The sequence below is a fragment of the Amblyomma maculatum genome, chromosome 11 (genome assembly GCF_055883805.1).
Source record: "Amblyomma maculatum isolate TAMU_Amacu chromosome 11, ASM5588380v1, whole genome shotgun sequence".
NCBI lineage: Eukaryota > Metazoa > Arthropoda > Arachnida > Ixodida > Ixodidae > Amblyomma > Amblyomma maculatum.
This window is the reverse complement of record NC_139354.1, coordinates 56,469,438-56,493,873: the sequence shown is the minus strand read 5'-3', so window position 1 is coordinate 56,493,873 and position 24,436 is coordinate 56,469,438. Positions and strand designations below refer to the sequence as shown.

The window sequence follows — 24,436 nt, the reverse complement described above, 5'->3', positions numbered from 1 at the left end:
AAACAGGTGTCCTTATGTGCGCCTCAAAGATTGCTCGCTGTTTTCGTTTTTCGGCTCGAAAAGGAAGACAAAAAAATGTCTGGGCTCAGCGAAATGTTCCCCTATTAATCCACATCATTTTCATGTTATCTTGCATCGGAAGCATAAATTAACTGGATGAAAGATGGAAACCGCTTTACTGTACACACGGTCTCACTATAGGATGGAAGTGCTCCAAACTAGACGAGTATTAGTATGCAAAGAACTCTTTAATTACCGGCAGCAACGCCTGCAGACATTTTGGTTTTCGTTTGCAGGCTAACGTAATTATGAACACTTAGTTTTTTGTCCCGTGTACTAAGCTCTGTAGAGGAGCAAGGAGTTAGTGGTATGTTTATCTTCCCTGATTTGCCCGCACTCCACTAAAGGCGGCCTTTACAGATGAAGTTCATGCTTTTCTTATTGCGTTTAATCAGCCCCGGTATTTACCGCGAAAAAACGTTTTTGTGCATTTTAAATTTGTAAGAGCGTGTGGATTTCTGGGCGTGCAGGTGAACGGTTCTCACACGCTCTGGTGAAATACTTAGGAAAGAAGAGAAACAGAATTGCCGTAAAAACGCGTTGTTTCTTCTATTAAACTTTTATTATTTTGCACTGGTAAAGGTTCCAATTTTTCTGAACGATTTAGAATGCATCTTATTGTTCGCATGCCTCTTTATTTTAGCTACAATGCGAGGTTTGGTAACTTTGCTATATATTCTCAGAAATATTAAAAAAAAGCATCAAAGCTGATTTTATATTCATTTGTTTAGATCAATTAGCATCGCATATTTCCGTTTTGTTTTTTTAAGAAATTTAAAGCCGCCTAAAAAATGCGAATTTCTTTATGTGTTATACATCTCGTTCAGTAAAAAATGCGTCGCCGTATCCTGGAATTGAGAGCAACGGTGTCGGAGAAAATAAGACTCTTTTGTATTAAAATCAAAACGAATTCGTTCTTTGTGCAGCATTGAGGGTGGTGGCACACTATTTCGATTCCAGTTTAGCGAAACTAGCCACTTTGGAGGCTAATTTGCCATAGTGATTCAAGCCAACGACTTATGTGACTCAGATAGATGAAGATGTCCATTGAGAAATGACACAGATGCTGTTCTTAATTTCCCAGAAACCGACTGAAACAAAAAAAAAATATAAACGTTTACGAATAATAAAAAGGCAGGATGAAAGATGGGACAGCGTCTACTGATAAGATTTAGCATCCTCGCATTTGTTTTTTCAAATGTTATGCACAATGACTCTTATTGCGGCCAGTTTACTGGCTCACTGCTGCCAGCTCTAAATATTTCTCATAAACAATTATTTTTTTTTACGGAGATAGAGGTTTATAGCAAGCCCGGGCGCAGTATTAAATGCAGTAATTATACGCCAAACTGAAAAAAAGCATACGGAATGAAAAATGTTAATTTGCTCACGAGGAAAAGTAAATGACAGAAAACTATCCAGATCGCGCAGCATTATAGTGGAATGTTTTCGTTAGATAATATCATGAAATCCCTGGTTCTGTCCTGGGATAAAACAGCGAACTATTTTCTCAAGCAGAATGCATATTATGAGAGTATTGACGGAAGCTGATTTGTAGCATCTTGCACATGGAACATCGTTTTTTTAGTGTTTCATGTTAGATTGCCACATATTTTTGCGCTGGTAAACGATTATGTAGCTCTCGAACAATCGTTTCCTCCTCCAACAATGGCATTGAAAAATAGAAATAATTAGGAAAAAGTTCGGTGTATATACAACGCCATTTGTCGATGATGTTTTGCCTTTTTATGAGGCGCATGTGTGTGCTTGGCTCCAGGAATATATTAAAAATCTGTTACGCCAGTGCTTTCTATCAAGTACTCAGTACACGTTCCCGCGTGGAGATAATTTATTCAATTTATTAATGTCCATGCCATTCTGAATCAAGAAAGGAAGCACCTCACGAATCCCCTGCTAAGCTTCCATTAAGGCTATTCCTTTCTACCAGCAGTCAAGATGTACTCCTTAAAACAGAATGGACTGTGTGCTTAATAGCTGAGTTGAGGATACGGTACGGCTAGTGTCGCTGTAATGTCAGCATTGTTTGCCGCAGTGACGTGCAAGAAGGTTGAGATCAGAATTGAACCTACCGGGACCGTTGAATCTCGAGCTAGATACAGTATCCCTAATCCCCGCTATCACGTTCGTACAGATCTGTTAAAGAGGGGTTTGATATCTGTGCCAGCTAGTGTGCAAACGCGATAGCTTGCGCTAATATGTTTGCTATACTAGACGCGTAAGAACAAATTTGTGCTTGGGCCAGTATCAAAATGTATGAAGGCGGCCCAGGATCCTATAGAGAGGATCCATTGAAGGGTACCAGTAATCCGTTCGCGTCACACCCTTAATAGCGAAACTTACGTTGCCCCCCCCCCTCCCCTGCCCCAACTAATTTTTTTCAGTGCGTCGAAAATCAAAAGGTACATCAACATCAACAGCACGAATGTGTTGACATTTACATCTTAAGTTTTCAATAGGCGTACTATTAAAAGTTTGTAGAGCATTGGAAGCACCGATAACCTTCTCCGGCAAGAGCGAAGGTACCGATGCAGATTTATTTTTCTGATCATGATGACTGAAGCTGTTAGTAATAACCAGTAGCAGAAATGAATTTACTAGTTACAAATACATACTCCGCTGACACCAAATTACCAGCGCCTCTTCCCTGCGGCACCAGCTTGCACATGCTGTCTTCTATAGTCTTGTCCACCTAACCAGCTGGTTACGCATTCTGCAAAACTTACCTTCTCTTTCACTCTACCCCTTATCCTTAGAAACCAACGCATACCTTTCTTACTCATTGAATTTCATGCCCATGCCAATGGTCAATTTTTCTTTTTGATTACGGTTTTATCATCATGAACGTCAGTTAGTTTCCTGAACTACTGTCCTCTTTTTGTGTCTCATAGGCTACAGCTATTATTTTCTTTTCAATAATTCGTGGTAAGTGAACCCCAAATTCTACATTAGCGCTTTTCCCTACCAAGCAAGCCTTTGCTCCATGGTGAGTACTTACATCGATACAGCTGTTTAGTAATTTCATCTTGGGGAGTACTGCAGCGCTGTTATTCATTACATGAGAATGCCCGCCAAAAGTGCCGAACTTCATCCTTATGCAAGAAACTAAAGTTTCGTATCCACGACTTGAAGTAATTATTCGCTCTGAAAAAAAAAGAAATTCTTGCCTTATCAGCTCGAAGCTGATCCTGTTGAACCCTATCCAGATTATCGTCAATTTCTTACACTGCAGAATCTAACTTTAACTCGTTCCCAAAACATTTGGCCATGCACAAAGTTCATTGGCCAAAATCTATCTCGTATCTACGAGCAAAGCACACCACATTGAATACACTCCGAATAAGAAGCAGGCGTAGCTAGCCGATAATATAATTTATTATACATCTTCGTTTTCATGAAATCTCGAGGCTTCTGTCTCTGTCCATGCTCAATGCACACTTGTAACATTTCTGTAATTTCTTACGATTCTTCCTGGTACGTATGGAACCAAAAGTCTCACTTTAATGGTCGAGGGTATAAGTGCGTTGGAGTGATACTCACATCAGTAAGTCGCGCAAATCTTTTCTCCAAGTACAGCTGCCACGAAAGCAACTGCAGAAATCACCTTATATTTTCAAAGCGTGAAATCGTAAAATCCCAATTAGCTATTTATTGGCAGAGTTTATTGGTACCAGCATATAAATCTAAAACTCGGAGAAACCACTCACGGTCATTCCTTCATAAAAAATATGTATGTGAAGCAAACGGTTTCAGAGCCTTTAAAAAATATCTATATCGATGAGAGAAAATTGTTATGCATGGAGAATATTTATGAAAAAGTAGTTTCAAAAAGCAATTCAGGAATGGCGAAGACAAACACTGTAGTGGCGAGGATATTGACCACGTGTATGGCTGAAAGCCCTCGAATCCTAAATTTCTGCCCGTCAATAAAAATTTCAGGTAGAGCATCACAAAATCTTCGTGGCATAAATTATATCTAAAGACTATAAATTAGTGAAGTAGCTATTCACTGACTGATTTAGGCCTTTGCCGGTATGTGGACGTTAGTTGATGAATATTTGCATATAAAAAAAAAGTATTTATCGCGTTTTTTGAACCTGTAGATGTGCTGTTCTGCATGCAAGAATTTGGGGTCGCATTTCTTTTCTGAGATGACAGACCGACGTTTTGCGGCAAAAGGTAGTGCCGCAAGTTGCAGGTGAAATGCAACTCTAGAAACAATTTTCATTATTTGGTTGCCTTAGAAAACTGCGTCTTCAAGGTCGGATAGGCTGGACCAGGTAGGAAGAGGAAAACATGTTTTACTCATGTAACAAATATTGCCGCCACATTCACATTGCACGGACGATTTCTTCACATTTGTGCCATTAATCGGTTGTTGTTTATTTGTGTTTTGCGGCATGACATCGAATCGGGATCTATGTTCATAAAGGTGAACCACGCACACGATCAGGAAAGCTGATTTGTGCTTCCATATGAGCAAAATTCTCGTCGGGATTGCGCCTAACGCCCCTATTTCGCGTGATGTGCATGCAGCGTCCGTGGCGGTAATCATTGACAGCACACCTAGGAACGGCAATCATAGCTATCGTAATTTCTCACCTGTCTAGCGAGCTTCATACATATGGATATGCGTATAGCTTTAGGAACGGGTATTATGGGCCTTCGGCACTTTCACCACAATGTTGCACAGAGGTCATGTGGTATATTCATGGAGATATATGTCACCCAGTGCGGAAGCAGATATTATGCGCCATTTATTACCGAGCAGTATGACGAATGATGGCGCGAGCGGAATGATAAAATGTATGGAGGAGTGGTACTGTGGGCTCAATACTCGATTGCTCGTCCACGTGAAATGTGGGCGAATCTTTGTTTTTTATTAGGTCACAAGGAGCACTGACTGTGGTGCTGCGAAAGATACGCCAGTAGCTTCACACCTAGCACGTAAGAACAAGATAACTCTGTTACCGAAAGCCACGCCATTCGATAGACAGGTTGCGTTGGTTTTTGGATTGCTTTAGGGGGTCTAAAGCCCAAATCGACTCAGGCTATGAGAGACTCTCTTGTTGCGGTTTTGTCGGGAAATTTCAGTAGAACATAGACATCAACCAGACCCGGTAAACAGCGGTGTTCATGTGTGGCTCTGGGTTCTGTGGTAGCTTTGCACTTCTGTTGTTTTGTTTTCCACATGCACATATTAACCTATTGTTTAGGCAACTATCATTATCTATTATGCCTTATCGACCCTCAAGGGGGCATTGCATAAGAGGGAGCAAGAACCCAAACGTACAAGAAAGATGAACCATTGGCATATTGAAGTGAAGATTGTGAACGCAATTCTAAACAGGGCATTGCATAACGGAAAATGGAACAATCTTGAGTACACAGTGCCCATCTCGCTATATGATGAACAAGAAAACAGAATGTCTATACTATTGATTAGTGTTCAAAAACTAGGAAAAAATGTAAGAGTGCAGAAGTGGTTTCGCAGCACTGACTGGCAATAAACTCAAAACGGCAAAAAGCGGAGAGATAACATTAGCGGCGTTTGTTGAATTTTTTCATATCGCAATAAAATGAAATCGACTCATACAGCTCATTTCAGTGTTAAATGGGGGATGGCAAGAGGGATTTATGAAAACAATGCATTCATATAAGCGCGGCTCTAAGAGTGTTGTAAAACGCGCGCGATGTTCGATTCTGAGCTAGCAGATGTGGGCAGTACAAGGAAGGGAAAGCGTTGTACATATACAAAAGTCAGATTTGGCCGATGTTTTGGCAAAAAGGGTGCGCCCGTCTCGAACGAGACTTTTATGCCATTAACATTGGGATTCTAATCATACTACGGCCCCACCGGGGTGGCGCAGTGGTTACGGCGCTCGACTACTATTCCCAAGGACACGGGATCGAATCCCGCTCTCGGCGGCCGCTTTTAGGTGGTGGCGAAAAGCAAGGCGCCCGTGTGCTGTGCGCTGTCAGTGCACGTTAAAGAACCCCAGGTGGTCCAGATTTCCGGAGTCCTCCACTACGGCGTCTCTCATAGCCTAAGTCCCTTTGGGACGTTAAACCCCACAACCGATTATAGACATCCTATTATGATGTCTATAATCGGACTGGGTGTCTTTTTACTGCTTCTGGTGACTCATTCAGGAATTATTGGTGTGGATTCTGAATGGTTGGGGCGTAATATAGTTCTGTGCGGATAAATGTAATCTTGCTGAATTTTCCGATGGAAGGAAAGGACACGGCAATCAATCTTAATCGATTGAGCAACTTCGAATTTTAAGCAGCAAACTCTGTCTGTTCCTCCCTTCATTCTCTTTTTTGAATTTGTTTCTCTTTGATTTTCATATGCCGCCGTGCCAACGAACATGTCTTTGCTGATGAAAGATATCACAAAAAAGTGAGGCAGCCATGTTCGTCGCTAGGCTTAGATGAGGAAGCGTCAACCGCACAGCCTGTAGACGTAGGCTCATTTCTGTGGGGCGTAAGGACGGGCAGAAACAAAGACGGAGAAGAGACCTTATGCAAGCCAGGGTTTAATATTTGCTCCTTACAAACAATTGGTTGCAATACAAGAAACTCTCCAAGTGATGTGAGGAAATGAGAGGTACGTAAACAAAAGCTAGTATGTTCTGTATACATACGGCTGCACGCTTTCAGACAATGTAAGTGAGGCATTTTTGTCGCACGCACTGACCTACTTTGTAAAAGGTATCAAGAATTTCGACGGCGTTCCTGATTTTTCGCTGATCACCTGTTCATATTTGCGCATACGTATCGGGTCCTTTCGGACGTTTCAGTTGGGGAAAACTATATATGGTAAAGAAAATCTCATAACGACTGATCATCGTTCAGATAGAACTTGTTGCAGTATTCATCGTGGCAAATATCTTTTTTTTTTCTATTTTTAGTTCCTTAATTGGCAAGCAGCGTGCTCGTACTAACTTAAACATGGCTTCATTCGATGAGAAGAGAGGAGTCGCTGGATAAATATTTGATGTTGGGAAAGGTTGAGGGTCACCGGAGAAGGGGTAGGCATCGAACACGATGGTTAGATGGCATCCTCGAGGCGCTGCAGATGAAGTTATGTGATGTTGGGAAGATTCACCAAGCCGGACCGGAAAGCGTGGCGTGACATGGTCCATAGGGTCACGAAGAGTCGGATACGACTGAACGACTGAACTGAACTGAACTGAACAGACAAAATAACGCATTCTGAGGTTCGGCCGATGGACCTAATTTTATAATCCTTCTGAAGACTCTCAGGGGCTCTCAACTTGGAGGCATGCATCCTCATTTTTAGTAATGAGCCGCTACCATGTTACGTTATTACCATCTGTTATGAGCTTTAAATATTGTGTTTTATCCGCCGTGCTGCACCTTAAGTAATCATAATTGGCGCCTACTATTGACACCCCCCTCCCCCTAGGAACCCAAAACTTCGCGTAACCACAGTGATACTCTAAATGAAAATAATATCCTATAGCCTAACTCGCACATACCTGTCTTCAGTCATTTTTATTACGCTGCTGTCAACAGGCCGAACACAACGCCAACAGGTAGGGCTTAAAAAGGATATTTTTGAGGCGTGTATATATTTTAATCTACCAAGTTAGTAATAAAATCTACCTACGTCACACATCAATTTCCAACCATCCGGATATAACATGAAACAATCACTCTGAAAGTTTATCATCCCTGACATATCTACTCGAAATTATCAACCGCAATGTCCTGCATGCTACCTTAACCTTCGTCCCGGAGCCACACCAGACTTACATAAACTATTCTCTTGTACAACAGAGATAATTAGGAGACCATCAATGACCAACCATCAATGTCCAGTATTTTAAATAGCCTTTCAGGAATGATCTTGAAGATCACTGCCTATTTTAGAAGACTAATATGGCAGAACTAGTAACCGAATGTATTCTCACAACATTTCGCGCAATACTCCATAGTTATCCAAGTCATTGAATTGCGCAAAATTAAAGAAAACCTGATCAGGGATGAGAAATTGGTATAAAATGCATACGCCTGAATCAATTAATGGCTGAGGACAAGTATCGGCAATTCATTCGAAAGGTTAAGCGGCCGTTTGTTTGGAATGGACAAGCCGAAAATATGAATCAACAACCCGAGAAAAGTCTTGCAAATACTAAACCCTCACCATACAAGCAATATGACCCTTAGCAATGCACTTGGATAAGAGGCCAGTGATGTCGAATGTGGGAATGCCTTTAACACTACTCTGCCATATGATCCCACAAAAGGAACTTCTGATCCGATGTCCCCAATTATTTAACCGCATTTTCTCCACCTGTAATAGGCAGCATTATTCAACACATTGACCTACCATCCTCACCGTGAACTGAAGAAATCATTCCAAGCTGTTACAAATACTCGGTAGCTTATAGGTAGCTTGTACTTATCACTGCTTTCTGTATAGTATTCACACATGTGAGTTACCCAGATATTGGCCCCTGGTTAAAGTCCTACACACATCACTGTAGTCATGTGTCCATTCAAACTTTCTGAATGTATAATGGCTATATTTATTCGAAATATATTAGGTTTTACACACGAATAATATAGCTCTACCTTACCCTTATATAGTACCCTCCAATGCCGGGGTCTTTGTAAAGTAAAGTGAACTGAAATCTACAACGAACAAAAAAAAATATTTTTTTTTTTCTGTCGCAATGCCATATATAGTAAAACAAAACAAAACCCCGCTTGCAAGAACGTATGGGACGAGCCTCAGTAGACATCTGTGCTTAAACATACTAGTTTGGGATCTGTATAAAACAGGTTTCCGAGACCAGTAATCTCAGCATGTAGTTGATTTGAAAAAGATACTGCAGAAAAGAGTATTATGTGACGCAGGCTGTTAGCACCAATAAACAAAAAATTCAAGCTTGCATATTAATATGGCAAAAGAAAAGAACCCCATTAATGCTACAAAACATGCTGTGCACTATAAATCGCCGCAACAATTTTTTTAAAAAAGGTTAAGAGCGATACATTGGTCACTTTTCCAATTTGTCTGAAACATTTGAAGTGTGAGTTCAAACACTTGGCCAAGGTTGTCTGTATAATAAGTACATGAAAAGAATGGCATAGAATTTTGTAGATATCTCTCAACTGAATGGAGCTTACAAGAAAGATGAAAACTGGAAATAAAATTTACTGAACAATTTTTGGTTAGAATCTTTCAGCGCCTACAAATATTTTCCTAATATTCACCAGATACAAAAACTTGAACCTTCGCATGAACATAAAATTATATTGGTACATAACCACGAAAATAATGAAGCGCCTTTACGCAACAATAGATTTTTACTTACTTCTTTCTTTCAGTGCCAATAAAGTGCCACCGCTGAACGTTACTAGTCAGCTCCAATATATTGATTGACATGTGCAGAAATGTCTGTTGAAAACATCTCATAATCTGATACTGAAAGGTACATAAACGTGCAAATAAAGATGTTTTCACAACAAGACGGAAGTTTTCAAAAAAATAGCGGGAAAACAGATTTAAAACGTATGTTTTAAATTGGGAAAGTCCACCGGTAATATACCGCTTGAAGGTAAAAACGAAATAATGTCGATGCCACAAGATACGAATCGATATTTACTAACAAAAAAGAGTTTTGGTCCATAATAACTTTTTTGTGATTGCCCTGAACACTGGATGGATTACTGTGCGAGTTTCTGAGCTCAAATGCCCGCAGTTGGAGTAGAGAGGCGACTTTGAAAAGTAGTTTGGGGCTATTAGTTTCTGTTTCCGCATTTCTGGGCAGCATGTGACTTAGCAGAGAGAATCGGCGACTTGAAATATCAGTAACAATGGTAACGGGCTTACGTCAGTGCCGGCTAAAAATATGGCGTCAGCGGCTTGACTTAGTTTCGTTTATAGCGCAAGGTTTCCATGACAGCTGGATTGAAGCGTCTGAAGACGAACTTAGGAACTGTGAGATAATTTCGAATAAGAAATCTCGCGGCGATTCACTTGGCACTTCAGCAAGTTGCCCAAGAAAAACATTGTAAAAAATCAACTAGCTGTGGACCAGCTATGACCGGTCAATGTATGCCTATCCGCTTATTTATCTTCTCTAGGGTTTCAACAAGGAAATATGCGGCGCTGGGGTGAATACATTAGAAATGGAAGGAGGTCTGGAGCACTTGCACACACGTCTAGCCGAGTTTGTTCAGTTAACTTCGTGCGTGGAGCACTTTAGTATTTTTTTATTGGCAAACAAGATCGCGTCCGCCATCCTGATCAATATGTGCCTCAAAACTTGACAAAAATAGATTACGAAAAGCTTGAAAACGCAGAAACTGCTGGATGTGCTGGCTTCCGAAGAAGACCGTGCGCAAAATAAACATTCTACTATTATTATTATTATTATTATTATTATTATTATTATTATTATTATTATTATTATTATTATTATTATTATTATTATTATTATTATTATTATTATTATTATTATTATTAATAATATTATCATTAATATTATTATTATTATAATTTCGGTTTAGCAATATTGCTATGCCAACGGCACGCTTTGCAATTAAGGTTCACCCCGTAACATATTTCGTTCTCGATAAATTACCTTCACTGCTTTCGTTACAGTGCCAAGGAGAGCGAGAGCATCAGGTTTTCCTTAACAGTGGACGGGTCAGCACCTTTAGCGTCGCCTTTGAATTCAGCGTGTATTGAAAACGTTTAATCTTTTATAATATATTTTAAAATTATTTGCCTCGTTATTAATACCCCTGCCATACGGCAAAGTTAATGTCATTTCCAGCGAATGACATTTGTTTGTTTCCTGCCACACGAGAAATTATAATGACTTTCGATGAGAACGACATTAGGTATCGAATGAGTTTGAGGAACTCATTCGAATGCGATCAACGACGACATATGTTTGCTTTACACCAGAGACTCGGTGAGAATATACACTAAACATCAACTGCAAAAGTTCCGCAGGCATTACAATGCTACTGTGAATCTAAAATTTTGCCTTCATATTTCATTTTATAACTTTTTATAATGGTCTTTTAATAAGTTTCGCTCGTAAACATAGTGCCCTATATATTATGAATCTGGAATGATATAGATGACTGCGAAAGGTCACCAAAAATCGGCATTCTGGAATGTATATCAGCTAGTGTGTGTTCGTTCCTAATGCTATGAAATAGTTTGTGGAATTAAGTAGCAGAATCCCACAATTTATTTCCACGGTTCCGAAAGTGCTCCTAAGCAATTTCGCTTCTTTCTCTATTCCGGCATATTTGTGATGCCGGAATAGAGTTTGGAGTTTGTCCGTTAAAAGTAGTTGACGCGTTTGTAAATACGCAATTTGTGTTTGTTTTTTTACCAAATGCACTTAAGGGCGATTTGAAATTCGAGATGCGTGCCTTAGTGTGAGCCAAAATGAGTCCGTTGAACCCCAACTTTCAGGTAAAAAGTCTGTAGCACCCAAGAAAGGAAAGTGCACCTGAAATGAGCAAGAAGATAAGCATTGTTTCCTAGGCGAAATATAGGTAATATGTTTTCTGAGGTGAAATCGCCAATGGCTCCCTGAATAAAACGGGTAATATATTGCCGCATAGAAGACGACGCAAAAGATGACGACTGGGACCACAAGCGTGAGCCTGCAAGAGAAGGAAGCTTGAGCGCAAGACTCGTTCTAGTCAACTATTAAAACCGTCTTATCTTTAGGCCCTCCTTTGCGTTCGATCGAGACGTGACAATATATTGTGGGAGAAAAACGTTAACACCTCTTAAAGGGGCTTCAAGCTAATAATTTGAAGCAACTCAGAGGCGTTTGCTCTATCGCTACACGCTTTGCATAGGGAGAAGGTTCTCCTTAGGCTCTTTTTGATTCTTTGATTGTATCTTTTGATTGTATACCCTAATATGTTCAGAAATAATATTCTTCGCCAATTTACCGCATTGAGAGAAGTATAGACGGCAGGTATCAATAAGCCCTTTTTCATGAAGCGCACTCTGAGTGCGGACAATGCATGAATTAATGGTGTAAGACTATGTGTCAAGAAGAAGAATCTTGCCGTGCTTGTCAAAAGAAAATTAATAGGCTGGCCGACATTTTCAATTACATTTCATAATACCGAATCATCAGTTAGCCACATAAGCGGGAATATGCTGTTGGTCTCGAGAAAAATACACCAAAAACTGTTTGCGGTGGCTATTTTTCATGCTTGGGTTACCGAAAACTTCAGAAAAATTTCAATAAACAACGCCATGGGTGGCGAAGCAACCCTGATATTGTAGCTGTTCGAGAAGCTGTTCGAGTATCGAGAAGTTATCAGTGGCTGCACAATAGCCGTAACGCCAACTGTTGCGACAGAGGTGCCAGTCTATGAAGCTCATGACGGCATTGGCGAGCACTTTGTCGAATCCGGCATGCCTAATTTGTTTTGTTCCGAGAACCCAGGGAAAGTACAATTGGCGAGTTTTAGGATTGACTTTAACGCAGTGTAAGAAATTCCTTGAATTTTAATTCTTGGCATTACGTACTTCTTTGCTCCTTCCATAGAGCTGGCTGAAGAGCGAAATAAACTTATTTTTGGTCGCTCTTCATGCCTGCGGACATTACAGCTGGTGAAGGCTATATAAACAACGTCTCTCTATTTTATGACGATCCCCCTGCTATGCATACCCAGTGTGAAAACAATATCTTAAAAATACGGCAGTCCATAGCACGAGTTATACGGATCTTGGTTGGCAGAGACATTAGTTTGCCAACCAAGATCCGTATAACTCGTGCTATGGTCTTTCCAGTTGTGATGTATGGATGCGAGAGTTGGACTGTGAAGAAGGCTGACCGCCGAAGGATTGACGCGTTGGAATTGTGGTGCTGGTGGAGACTCTGCGGAGTTCCTTGGACTGCCAGAAGATCAAATCAGTCGATATTGTCGACCATAAACCCTGACTGCTCATTGGAGGGTCAAATTCTAAAGTTAAAGCTCAGCTACTTTGGTCATCTGATGAGAAGAGAGGAGTCGCTGGAGAAAGATTTGATGTTGGGAAAGGTTGAGGGTCGCCGGAGAAGGTGTAGGCAGCAAACGCGATGGTTAGATGGCATCCTCGAGGCACTGCAGATGAAGTTATGTGATGTTAGGAAGATAGTGAAAGACCGGAAAGCGTGGCGTGACATGGTCCATAGGGTCGTGAAGAGTCGGACACGACTGAACGACTGAACTGAACTGAACTGACGCTCTGATATCGATTTCTCTTTTGTAGCGGAATAAATTTCTTTTATAATACAGAGTTGTCCATTGAACGTAAAATTACTCTCTTTACAGTAGAAGGCACAATGCATGAGATTAGTTGAAGTGCAAGCGATCGTCAAGCCGCCTTGCCTAATCATAATTAGTTCCTACTAAATTAGCGTCATTACACCGTGGCCGCGGGCGGCATAAAGAACTAGAGAAATTCACCTCAGATGATTAAACAGTAATTCCGAGATATAAGAAGTAGCCTAGGTTACTTTCTTTAGGTCTTTGTTTCCATACATTCTTTACAACCTCAGCTCCTTTTCCGGCAAATCAAGCTCTTCGTTGTGAGATATAAAGCTTTCCTTCTACGTCAGGAATGTGGAAAGAATGTCCAAATAGACCAGTGTCTTATGAATATGAACTAAGTAAAACTACACTTTCTGTACTCATTTTTTCGCACTCTTCACTTAAGACACCACTTAAGACTCACTTTAAACATGGACGTCCTTCCTGTTGTGTGCTCTTCAGCGAATGCTTTTAATCAATTTAATTCCTTAACAATATTACCGCTGCCTTTATTAACATGTCCAACTTATTGTAACTTAGGACACATGACAGAGTGGGCCCTCTGTCCTATGTCTTAGTGTCTGCATGGGGAGCTCGAATAGCAATCCATTACATATTTACTTTAGAAAAAAAAGTCATGTCACTTGGCTTTTGCGCACATTTTATACTCACTCGTTAGAAGATGTCTTAGGTATTGCCGGCCAATACCGATAAATAATGGAAGATATATACTTTATCATGAGTGTAATAGTCTGGGAATCCTGATCAGGGCCAAGGTTCCTACGCGAAGGTAGATGAGACCTAGTCAGCCGCCCAGTCAATAAGAACAAATGGGACATGCTTATGGAATAGGAGATGAAAGCTATTATTATAGTTAGCTAAGAAAACTAATCCATCTAGGAGTGATGACTCTCGCATACCGTAAAAAAACAAATGAACAAGATCTGCTTAGATAAAGACCAAAATGAGAGCCAAAACAGCATGAAACAGTGCTCAAAGCGTATTACAGTTTCTTGTACTGCAGCTGTTTTTTTAGTGTTCTATTGACAACCCACAAACACACACATGACCATATATATATATAAATGAAGGGGAAATGAGGGTGCTCGTTATAATGCATGAAGGAAAGAAGCCAACAGTCGGCGAGGCCAAGGAAAGCATTGGGGATTACAATCCCCAATGCTTCCTCGCCGACTGTTGGCCTCTTTCCTTCATATATATATATATATATATATATATATATATATATATATATATATATATATTATTCTGCGTCATATTGTGTTTTTGAGCTGCAGCAGATTGCACTGTTTTTGTATGTTCATCCTTTAATGTTTTGTTCTGTTCTGTCAAGGTGCTTAGTGCTTCCCCACCCTGCTGAAATCCCGACGTCGGAATTTTAGTATCAATAAATAAATAAAATAAATAGCACATCCTACTCGATGTGTAAGCGCTATAAGTAAGATGTAGAGACCATAGTATGGTGTGCCCTACTACTAGCGTGCATATGATTAGCGACGGCAAGAAACCACGATTGAAAAACGACATAATCAGGGAACAGTAATAGGAAGCAGAATGCTTAGGACTGTACATAAACATCACTATCTATCGAGTGCGATCTTATAGGGCTCGAACTTTCGATTACCTTCAGAAATAATCTACGAAAGCCCACTAAGAACCTTCGCTATGAAACTGTTGGTAGAATACCACTGACAGATTCCGCCGCGATAATCGATACGCGTACTGTAAAGATCGTGAAATATAATGTACCAAAACAAGTTTTCATATTATATAGGTATTCTCATAAGCGATCGGGAGAACATAATGAAAGAGAGTGTAAAATTTACAAAAATGGGCAGAATACCGAAAATATCATTTCGAATAACCTCATAGCACGAAGGTGGCGGAAAACTTGCGGGTGGTGTAGTAGTAACTAAAGGAAGCCTTAAATGTATTGCCTAGCGAGAAGCTGCAAGTGAGAATAAAGTGCAGATCTCTTTAATTATAATAAAAACATTGTGCTCGAAAAAGTTTCCGCCTCGGGCTTATGGTCATCTTTTAACTATTATATGTTTATCTTTATCCATGAAGAATAGGATGCAAAGGAGCAGAGAAATGTTGAACCTTTGATATTACTTTCTGTTCATTAGATGATTTCAGTTTAATGGTCAATAAAACGAACGACAAACGAGAATGCGGACTGCTTCGAAAACGAACTGAGAAGGCGGATATTTAGAAACAGACCGAAAGCAAAACGGTTAAGGTGCGAAGAGCTAGTTAATTATACCCAAGTTTAAGAAATAACCATGGAATGTACAAAACGACGTTATGCGATACATTTATTACCTTACGGTTCTTCGCGCTAACGAGGTAGCTTTCTAGAGTGAGGGTGGATAAAGTTAGATCAATCAGGGGCAGAAGAAATCCTTAAGGTGCCTCGAATAAGGTTGCGCTATAGAGAATAACCTCGCGGTTTATTCATAAGTTGAAGCTGATGTAGTCGCTAGTAGGGAATATATTTCTGCACTTTATTGAAAGTCTCGAAGATGGTGACGACGTAGGTAGAGTTCTAGACTCAGCAGTCATCAATTAAAGGGGATATCGGATAAGTCTCTATTTCGCAGTATATGTAATAATCATAAAGCTTTTGGAAACGCTACCACTGCAAGTGGTGGATCATGTAAGGTATATTTTGACATTTTCTAGCTTGTGAAGAGCGATTTCAATTAAAGGTAACAGATGTGTTAAAATAACTTGAGGTACGGGGAAATTACCTGGCCCTCAAATTTCTTTTAGGTCCTACGGTGGCAGCAGAAGCTGCATTGCAGAGCATAATAGAATATTCGCAAACCGTATTTTGCTTTTTTTTTTTGCGAGCAATTAAAGGTAATGCGTAAATTTCATTTTCTCTATGTGTCGAATTGCAAGAAGCTATCGCAAATGTAAAGATGCATGCGTGCATTTCAATTCGCTCGGCCTCCTTTGATTCTACAAAACGCCGCACTTGCCGGAGTAACCGCGCCATAATGCGGTCTAAAATTTCACTGGCCTTACTTTTTCAAGGCAAATATCTCCGCGTGGCAGAGTGTTGCTAAACCTTCGTCGTCGTCTCGAGGTTTAGGGAGATAAGTTGGGCAAAATCGAGAGATAGTAGCAATGGCCACCGTCTTGCGACGTCAGAATTGCGGCAGCTTTCTTGTGAGTGGAAAGGGGTAGGATAAAGAGACAGCCTGTGATAAGTTTGTAAGTTCAAGGATATATGTTTCTCCGCGTGATAAGCTTCCGTGACGAATACCGCCTATAATGCCGGCTAGACAGACTGACGCGACCGCTGACCGCGACCGCTGACCGCGACCGCTGACCGCGAATAGTGCAGAGTAGGCCACGAAGAACTTGTGGCTTTAGTATTTTAACATCTGAGCTCCCTAAGATCAGGTCGCAACCTGTATCCTGACACGAGTCTGTGAACCCATAAACCTTGGCGTGTGCTTGAAACTTTCGTAGCTTTTGGAAGCGCTGAGGTAGACTTGGACGACAGAAGTGGACAGACCAACGCTACTTGCTACTGTGTTTATTTGAACCTTCCTGTCCGGAGACCATGTATTCCTGCACAGACGCAACAGCATTGACTAGTGCAACGTAATCAACAAAGATGAAACAAACAACATCTAATTAAGGGGTAGATGCCACGTGTGCGTGTCGCTATTTATCCTCATTGTCGATAAGCTCATCATTGTCTATTTAGCGACACGCACACGTGGCACCTACCCCTTTGATTAGGCGTCAGTTGTTTTATCTTTGTTGATTACGTTGCGCTAGTCAATGCTGTTTTGTCTGCGCAGGAAGACTGGTCTCCGGATTTGAAGGTTCAAGTAAACACAGGGTCAAGCAGCGTTTGCCTGTCCACTTCTATCGTCCATGTCTGCCTTAGCGCTTCCAAAAGTTACGATGTTATACAAACTAGCCCAGCAAATAACTTTGTTACACCTGTAGCCTTCCTTCAAGACTTGTACGTTGGATGTCGCGAGAGAAATTGGCTACATGAGGAATATACTAATGGGATCCTGTTCCGCGTAGACTGTAAAATAATGTGTTGTTTGCAAACTGCACATACTGCATAATTCTGTACTTATCGAGAAGTTTCATATTCCTAGCTGAATGTGCATTTCCCAAGGAGGCGTTAGTACATGTGCTCAGATATGAACGCGACAAAACCTTTCACAAGCGCTAATTATCAACTCATTTGTAGTATTGCTTGTGGCCTAACATACCGAAATACCTTTACACTACAAAGCGTCACAAAAACTAAATTAAATCGCTCATCGTGCTGTTGATTTATCCGGCTGGCAGCGATTTGCGGTGTTAACGCTTCCATTGTTCCAGCGTCTTTTTAGAGTCCACATCTTCCTACCACCCTACAATTCACAAAGTCACAAAATTTTCACACATGATTTTTACTCCTCGTATAGGAATACGGCACACTGATTCTCTGGAGTGGTCCGAATCGCTCTCTGAAATGTTTAGGCGAGAAGATAGGGTGAAGCCAGTACAGCATACTCTAAACACGAGGTTTTCTTAATTTTTTTCAATGCTTCTACGACCCCTGGCGGTAAAGAACGAATAGAGAGAAATAACGCTCCGTTAAGGACAAAATTTAGAAGAATAGCGCCAGTGCGTTTCATTGTGAAGTTAAGCAAGCTCTGGTCTGAAACGTTTTATCATTCCTCGTGTGTTTCGAAATGCAATTTGCCATCGTCTTGCTGTACAAACGATTGGAAAGACTTCAAAGTTTCTTGGGCACCGGCTTTCGCGAATGATATTTGAAGGGAGAGATATATATAATAAAACAAAAGCTGAAATATATTAGACACTGCGGTCGAAAGCGACGAATAAGGGATTTCTCGGAGCTTCGGCTGAAACAATGGCACTCTTCATTTTGAAACGCATTACTAGTGACCTGAAGGAAACGGAACTGCTCTCGGAATCGCATTTTCATTTTTTTCACGGATAGAAATGTTATGCTTGGTGAAGAAAACCGATTGAGACGAAACCACTTTCTAGGGATATTGCTGAAAGGAGCCGTGCAAGTTGAGAGTAATGAGCGGAAATATCTTGCTTAAGTGCTGAGAGACGTCTTTAGGGAGTTGGGAAGCCTTTATGTGCTGTGTGCTCATGAACACTCAAACGGCCAAACAGAGAAAACCGAATGATGCTATGAACGTTTTTCCCAAACAGCCCGTTTTCAACAGACAATTTTTTTGTTCTTACAGAACAAATTTCAGCTAATTTCTTCAGGCTTTGTAAAGAAGGCTTAGGAAACGTTTAGTCGATTTGAAGTCGACTCGAAGTCATAGAGCTTTTGTTGCTTGACAAATGCGCTCAAGGGCTCAAACTTGAATGCACATATGAGCGCGCATACTTCGTCAAATATATTCCTGGATTATTACCAACCTCAAAAAATAGATTCCATACATTGCGAGGGAGCATTTGCCTTAGTAGAAACGTTATTGGTAATGACGGCACTAAGAAATCAGGGGGCTGGTGGGCCATATATAAAAAGTACTGGAAGGTATACATGACGTGTGCACAACAGCGATTGTCGGCAATAAGGAAAGTAATGAGATCTCAATATTGAAGAATATTAGGCAAGGAGAAACAGGTTCTCCAGTTTTAATGAACTCTCCAATAAAGAAAGTAGGGGGCATCGATTGGATATGTTAAGAAAAATAGTTAAGAATATACCAATAGTATGTAGATTTGTTATGACATTGCTTTTCTAAATTGTTCAGGAGGCTAATGGCAAAGATCCAGTAATGACGTAGAGTGGCTAAGTGAAACGGTAATCCTAAATTAACACGTGGAAAAAATCCTAAGGAAGGGATTTACTCTTCAGAACGGGTTGTGGGGTCCCGAAAGTGTTAAGGGGAATGCTTCTATTTCGGAGAGGTAGTGGTAGAAGATTTCAATCGCAAAAGTAAACCAAGTAGAAGAAAAAAATGGGGATGGAAACTCATTTAGCCAGTACTCTCAGGCATTAATTGTAGCTTACTAGTATCGCGCAAGTGGAAAGTCTGTAACAGTTGTATTTTACCGGTATTCAGGTAAGGGACAGGAATGTGGAGGTTGAAGAAAAGGCTCCTTCTTAAACTGATGTCATCGCCGTGAGGCATAGAAAGATGATAGGTGTAATGTGAGGGATAAGAAGGCAACAGAGTGACTCACAGAACAAACGCGAGGTAATTACATACTAGTTGAAATCAAGAAAAAGAAATGAGCCCGAACAGGTCAAGTAGTGCGAAGGCAAGCTAACCAATGGTCGCTAGGAATTACTGTCTGGATCCTAAGCGAAGGTAGACGTATAAGGCGGCAGCATAAAGGTCTATTCACACTTGCGACTAGCGAAGGACAAGCGATCGGCAGTCGCATGCGACCAGGGAGCAACCGATGTTCACACTTGCGAATGCGACTTGTGGGTTGCTTTGCATATCGTATCTTCCTTGACTGCTCACCACATAGAGAAAAGCTAACTTACGTTCACGTCAGCTGAGCCGCTGATTGGCTTAGCGGTTTGCGACCAGCAGTAGAGCGACTGGAAATCGAGCAGTGCCCGGACGGCCCGTGGCAGTCGCTTTTCGACCGATGCGACCCTTTGCGACCGTCGCTTTTCGACCAAAACAGTCGCGCGAACGCTGCGAGTCGCAAGTGTGAATAGGCCGTAAGGTGCGTGGATTCAATTTGAATAGTTTCCGGACTTTAGAAGGGTGCGGCTGGCACAAAAGGGGTTCAAGTGAAGGCATCTTATCTCTTAGTGTGCGACTAATAAGGCCTTCAAACCGTTCACGGGATAAGAATTTGATTACGGAATGACACTGTTATGTGGCGAACAATTTCCCTCAAATCTATGGCCGCCTTAAGAAGGTGTCGTATGATGTCTGATCAACTGGTCTTCATTAGCCCTTAATTGAGAATGTTCGGAAAGTACAACGCACTATATACTCACCCGTAATGTACTCTTGCGTGAATATTACACGCGCCCTTTACCTCGGCGCTCGTTGGGTCGTCTTCTTGACTCGTGTTTATGTTACGTGTTTTGCACTGTTAGCTTAAAAAGAATCACCAACAAGCCAGAACTGCTGTTCCGGCTAACTATATTTCCTCTACCTCGGGCTTTTTTCTGTGTTTCATCACGACGGTCATTTTGTCGTCCTCTTACCTCTTGTTCCCGTTACGTTTTTTTGCACTGTGAACTCAGGAAGAATCCCCCAAAATCACAATCCATTACAGGTTAAAGGCGCTTTTCATTTCTTTGCTGTTATGTATTTTAAGTTTTTCTTGTACTTTACTGTGCAACGATGAGCACATAAGCTCAGTGATTGTTACGTTTGCGTATGTATAAGCCTGAAAACATTTGTTACATGTCCTTTAGCGTGTCTCCACTGCTGTGTATATGTATGTATGTATGTATGTATGTATGTATGTATGTATGTATGTATGTATGTATGCATGCATGTATGTATGTATGTATGTATGTATGTATGTATGTATGTATGTATGTATGTATGTATGTATGTATGTATGTATGTATGTATGTATGTATGTATGTATGTATGTATGTATGTATGTATGTATGTATGTATGTATGTATGTATGTATGTATGTATGTATGTATGTATGTATGTATGTATGTATGTATGTATGTATGTATGTATGTATGTATGTATGTATGTATGTATGTATGTATGTATGTATGTATGTATGTATGTATGGGCCTAAACTAGCTTCGGCTATTGGCCCAACATTTTTTGCAATTTGTATATTTATTGAAATAAATGATTGCTTGATTGAGTGATTGAAACAACTTAACGTGTATGTGGATTCGATTCCAATGAAATTTGGAAAAGGTATATAAGGAAAACTGGGAAATGACAAAGGTCGAAGACGAAAAAAGCGCAAAAATAACATTGAGCAAAGTGCAGACATATCGGAATATATATAACAGATTGCCCATCAAAATCTTCAGAGCAGAAATTGCACAGCACACCCTCCCTATCACTGACACAAACAGAAATCGAATATCTCAGAGATCAGTAGCACTGTAGAAGGCAGGTTCACTCCCGGGCAGATGAGCCAGCCAGAGATATGATAGGCTTTCATGTGGCATTTCTTTTTCTTTTTATTGTTGGAAAACTGCTGTATTAAAGCAGGTAATTCCTGCAATAAAATCTCAATTATTGGTAGTGCTGTATCCTGTCTTGTTTTCAGTGTTTCTTTTGTCCTGTCTTGCCGCGCTTAGCATCTAGCGAAGTGCATGCACCTATTAGCCTGCAAGAATGTTCTAAGAAATTGAGCGTCGCGAAGTGTTTGAAAACCATAACGAACAGCCGGTGCGCGAGATAGTAGAGTCAACTGTAATAACTGGACTACAAGAACAGAGCGTACGCAATACGTCCTTACTGCTAACAATAGAACTCGAGATATTAAACGTACAGTTATTTTCATGAGAGCGCAAAGGTATCTCTGTGTCGCATAGGATCCACGTGCCTGGCCACGTGTGGTGTCGTACATATAGATGTGTGATTATAGAAATAAACATTGTTGAAAGTTAGTGCTCGTTGTGTAGTCGTCGTTTTTCGTGTTCCGGTTATGTTGTTTGCACTATTAACGTATAATAAATCACCAACAAGCCCATGCTGTTGTTATGGCTAGACAAATCTGCAGTTATGGTTCCTACGGAGTCATAAAAAATGCTAGTTCTAATGAAGTTTTTATTATCCCTAAAAGGTCTTTTTAGAAAATATAAATAAAATTAGGAAAACAGGAAGCCCATAAACTAACTCACTGCCCACTGTTGTAGGTCATTTCCTTTCAACCGTCATAGTTCTTCGCTTAGACAATGCAGATCTATGGGCCGGGATTGGCTAATGTTAAATGCTTGAAGCGAACAGTTCTCCGAACATTCCATATTTTAATTTGGGGGTTTTCCTACTTATGAGATGACCGCCCTTCTCTTCTTTGTAGAAAAGTCATAAATAATATTTGATGTTGGAGTAACCTTCAGATGCACATCTAAGTGAAGTAAACCGAAAATTCCCATAGAGGCGAGCAAAAAGGCCAAGGTACGCTAGAAGCAAGAAAAAGGAAAGTGAGCAAAAAGCACCTGTCCGTGTCGTAACTAATTGTTGGCCACGTTTGCTTTTCACGCCTTTTTTAAACCATGAATCTCAAGTAACTTGCCCAACGTTCTGCTCTTCCAACCAGTAATTGTTTGCCCGAACAGCTGCATACTGAAAAGGTAAAGTGGCAATCGGGCTTTATAATTGTATGGTGTTTAACCTCACAATATGTATCACGGCACGCTGGGGGTTAGTTTGCAGACAATATTTTAATGCATATCTTGAAAGGTTTCGGTTAAAAACATCAGAAGCAACGTACCAATTTCCGTCCTGTTTTTCGTTCGGCTCACGACCCATTGTGGGAAACGCAATGTGTACGACCACGACAGGCGTAAAGTGATCGCAAAAATTGCGGGAAATGCCACTACAGCTTATGTGTCGTGCATTTCGCTTAATAGCAAGCTGCATTGGTTAATATTCTCAACATTGTTTTAATCTCCATGAAGGCTCTCTGCCCTATAATTCATTCGCGATGTAACATTATCCTTCTTTAGATGTGTGCTACATGTCTCTAGATGCAGCAAGGGAGATGCATAATGAACAATAAGTTTGGTATAGAGTAACGTTCCTTGTCACCACTAAATTTTCTCGTTTCCTCACTCTAACGCGCTATCTAGGGTGGTGAAAACAGTCACTTCCTACCTCTCCAGCCGTTTCCGCACGGTGACTGAGGGCATCCATGGTGACGGGAGTCTTTCTAGACCGGTGCAAGTCGGACAACTCGTGAGACTGGAGGTCCTGCTCTTTCCGTTCTGGCCTGACCGCGAGCGGTGAACGTTCAGCAAACAGGGCCGGCAGGAATATTCTTCACCAGTCAACTGGCTTGCAGCTCTCTCAGCTGGCTGGAGCAGCAATTAGACAGAGTGGACGTCGGCACGTGGGGGCCTGTTTATGCCGGCAGTCTTGTGATCTGACCATGCTGGCGCCACCCAATCGCGTCCTGAGACCCCCTGTAATCGTAGCGACCTTGTTAACTGCCGTCTATCTCGGCCTCGGGCAGACGCCGTCGGCTAGCCGGGACTGTCTAAGACGTCTGCTGTTACCCCCTCAGGGCGAGGGCTTTTTCCTGCGCCATAGGATAACGAGTGCTATTGCCGTATTGCTGCTGGAAAGAGTCCTCAAAGAGGAGGTGGAGGCTATCTATTTTGTTGTCACTCTTTGTAAAGCCAGCTAGGACAGGCGTGGGAAGATTGGCGGAAGAAACGTGGTCATGAAATAGACGGGCTTCAATTGAAAACTGGTGTGACGTTTCGAAGTGTTAAATGACGTAGTGGTTTGAGAGTAGAGATCACCTATACCAATCTGCTCACTTCTAACTGGCATTCGATGGTTTCCCGAGGCGGCCACAGTGTCTTTAGTCTCAGAAAGCTAGTAGTTCTGCTTCAGGTTCGCTTCGTTCCTTGTTTCGAATACGTATTTGTAGCACTAAACGCCAAGTACTATAGAAGAAAACTGTGTTCATAGCGCCTAAAGTGAAAAGAAAAGGTTACTTTTGCCCTCCTGTATACGGTGCTGATGGTATAGCTGCAGCAATTTCGTATCTCTACTTTTCAACAGAGTGTTTCTTCAGGTGAACTTCCTGCACCGTACTAAACGTGATTGATCATCGTAAAACCAGCGTAGTAAGAATATCTCACTCTGCTTCACAAAAAATTTCTAACAGGAATGGATGATTACTCTGCTCATTCTCTCTATTAGTTTTTTAGAGACTCTATTCTCTTTATATTTATTTTTGGCTTCTGAAAATATTTATTTTAGTGAAAGGAGGTTTTATTTTATATATGTTTTGAAACCTCGCCATTGAATTGAAAAAAAGAATGTTATGAGTGGTGTGAAGAAGGCTTCTGCAGCACCACCATAAT

General features: G+C 41.0%; 1 protein-coding gene across 1 annotated transcript in view; it reads right to left on the bottom strand.

Annotated features, from left to right (window-relative positions):
• Hn (phenylalanine hydroxylase) overlaps positions 1 to 23,506 on the bottom strand; it is a 133,688-nt gene extending 110,182 nt beyond the window's left edge. Inside the window, exon 1 of the mRNA XM_084585046.1 lies at positions 23,217 to 23,506. Coding sequence (XP_084441172.1) covers positions 23,217 to 23,255 — 39 coding nt within the window. The 5' untranslated portion in view covers positions 23,256 to 23,506. The remainder of the gene's footprint in view (positions 1 to 23,216) is intronic.
• Between the last annotated feature and the right edge of the window lie 930 nt (positions 23,507 to 24,436).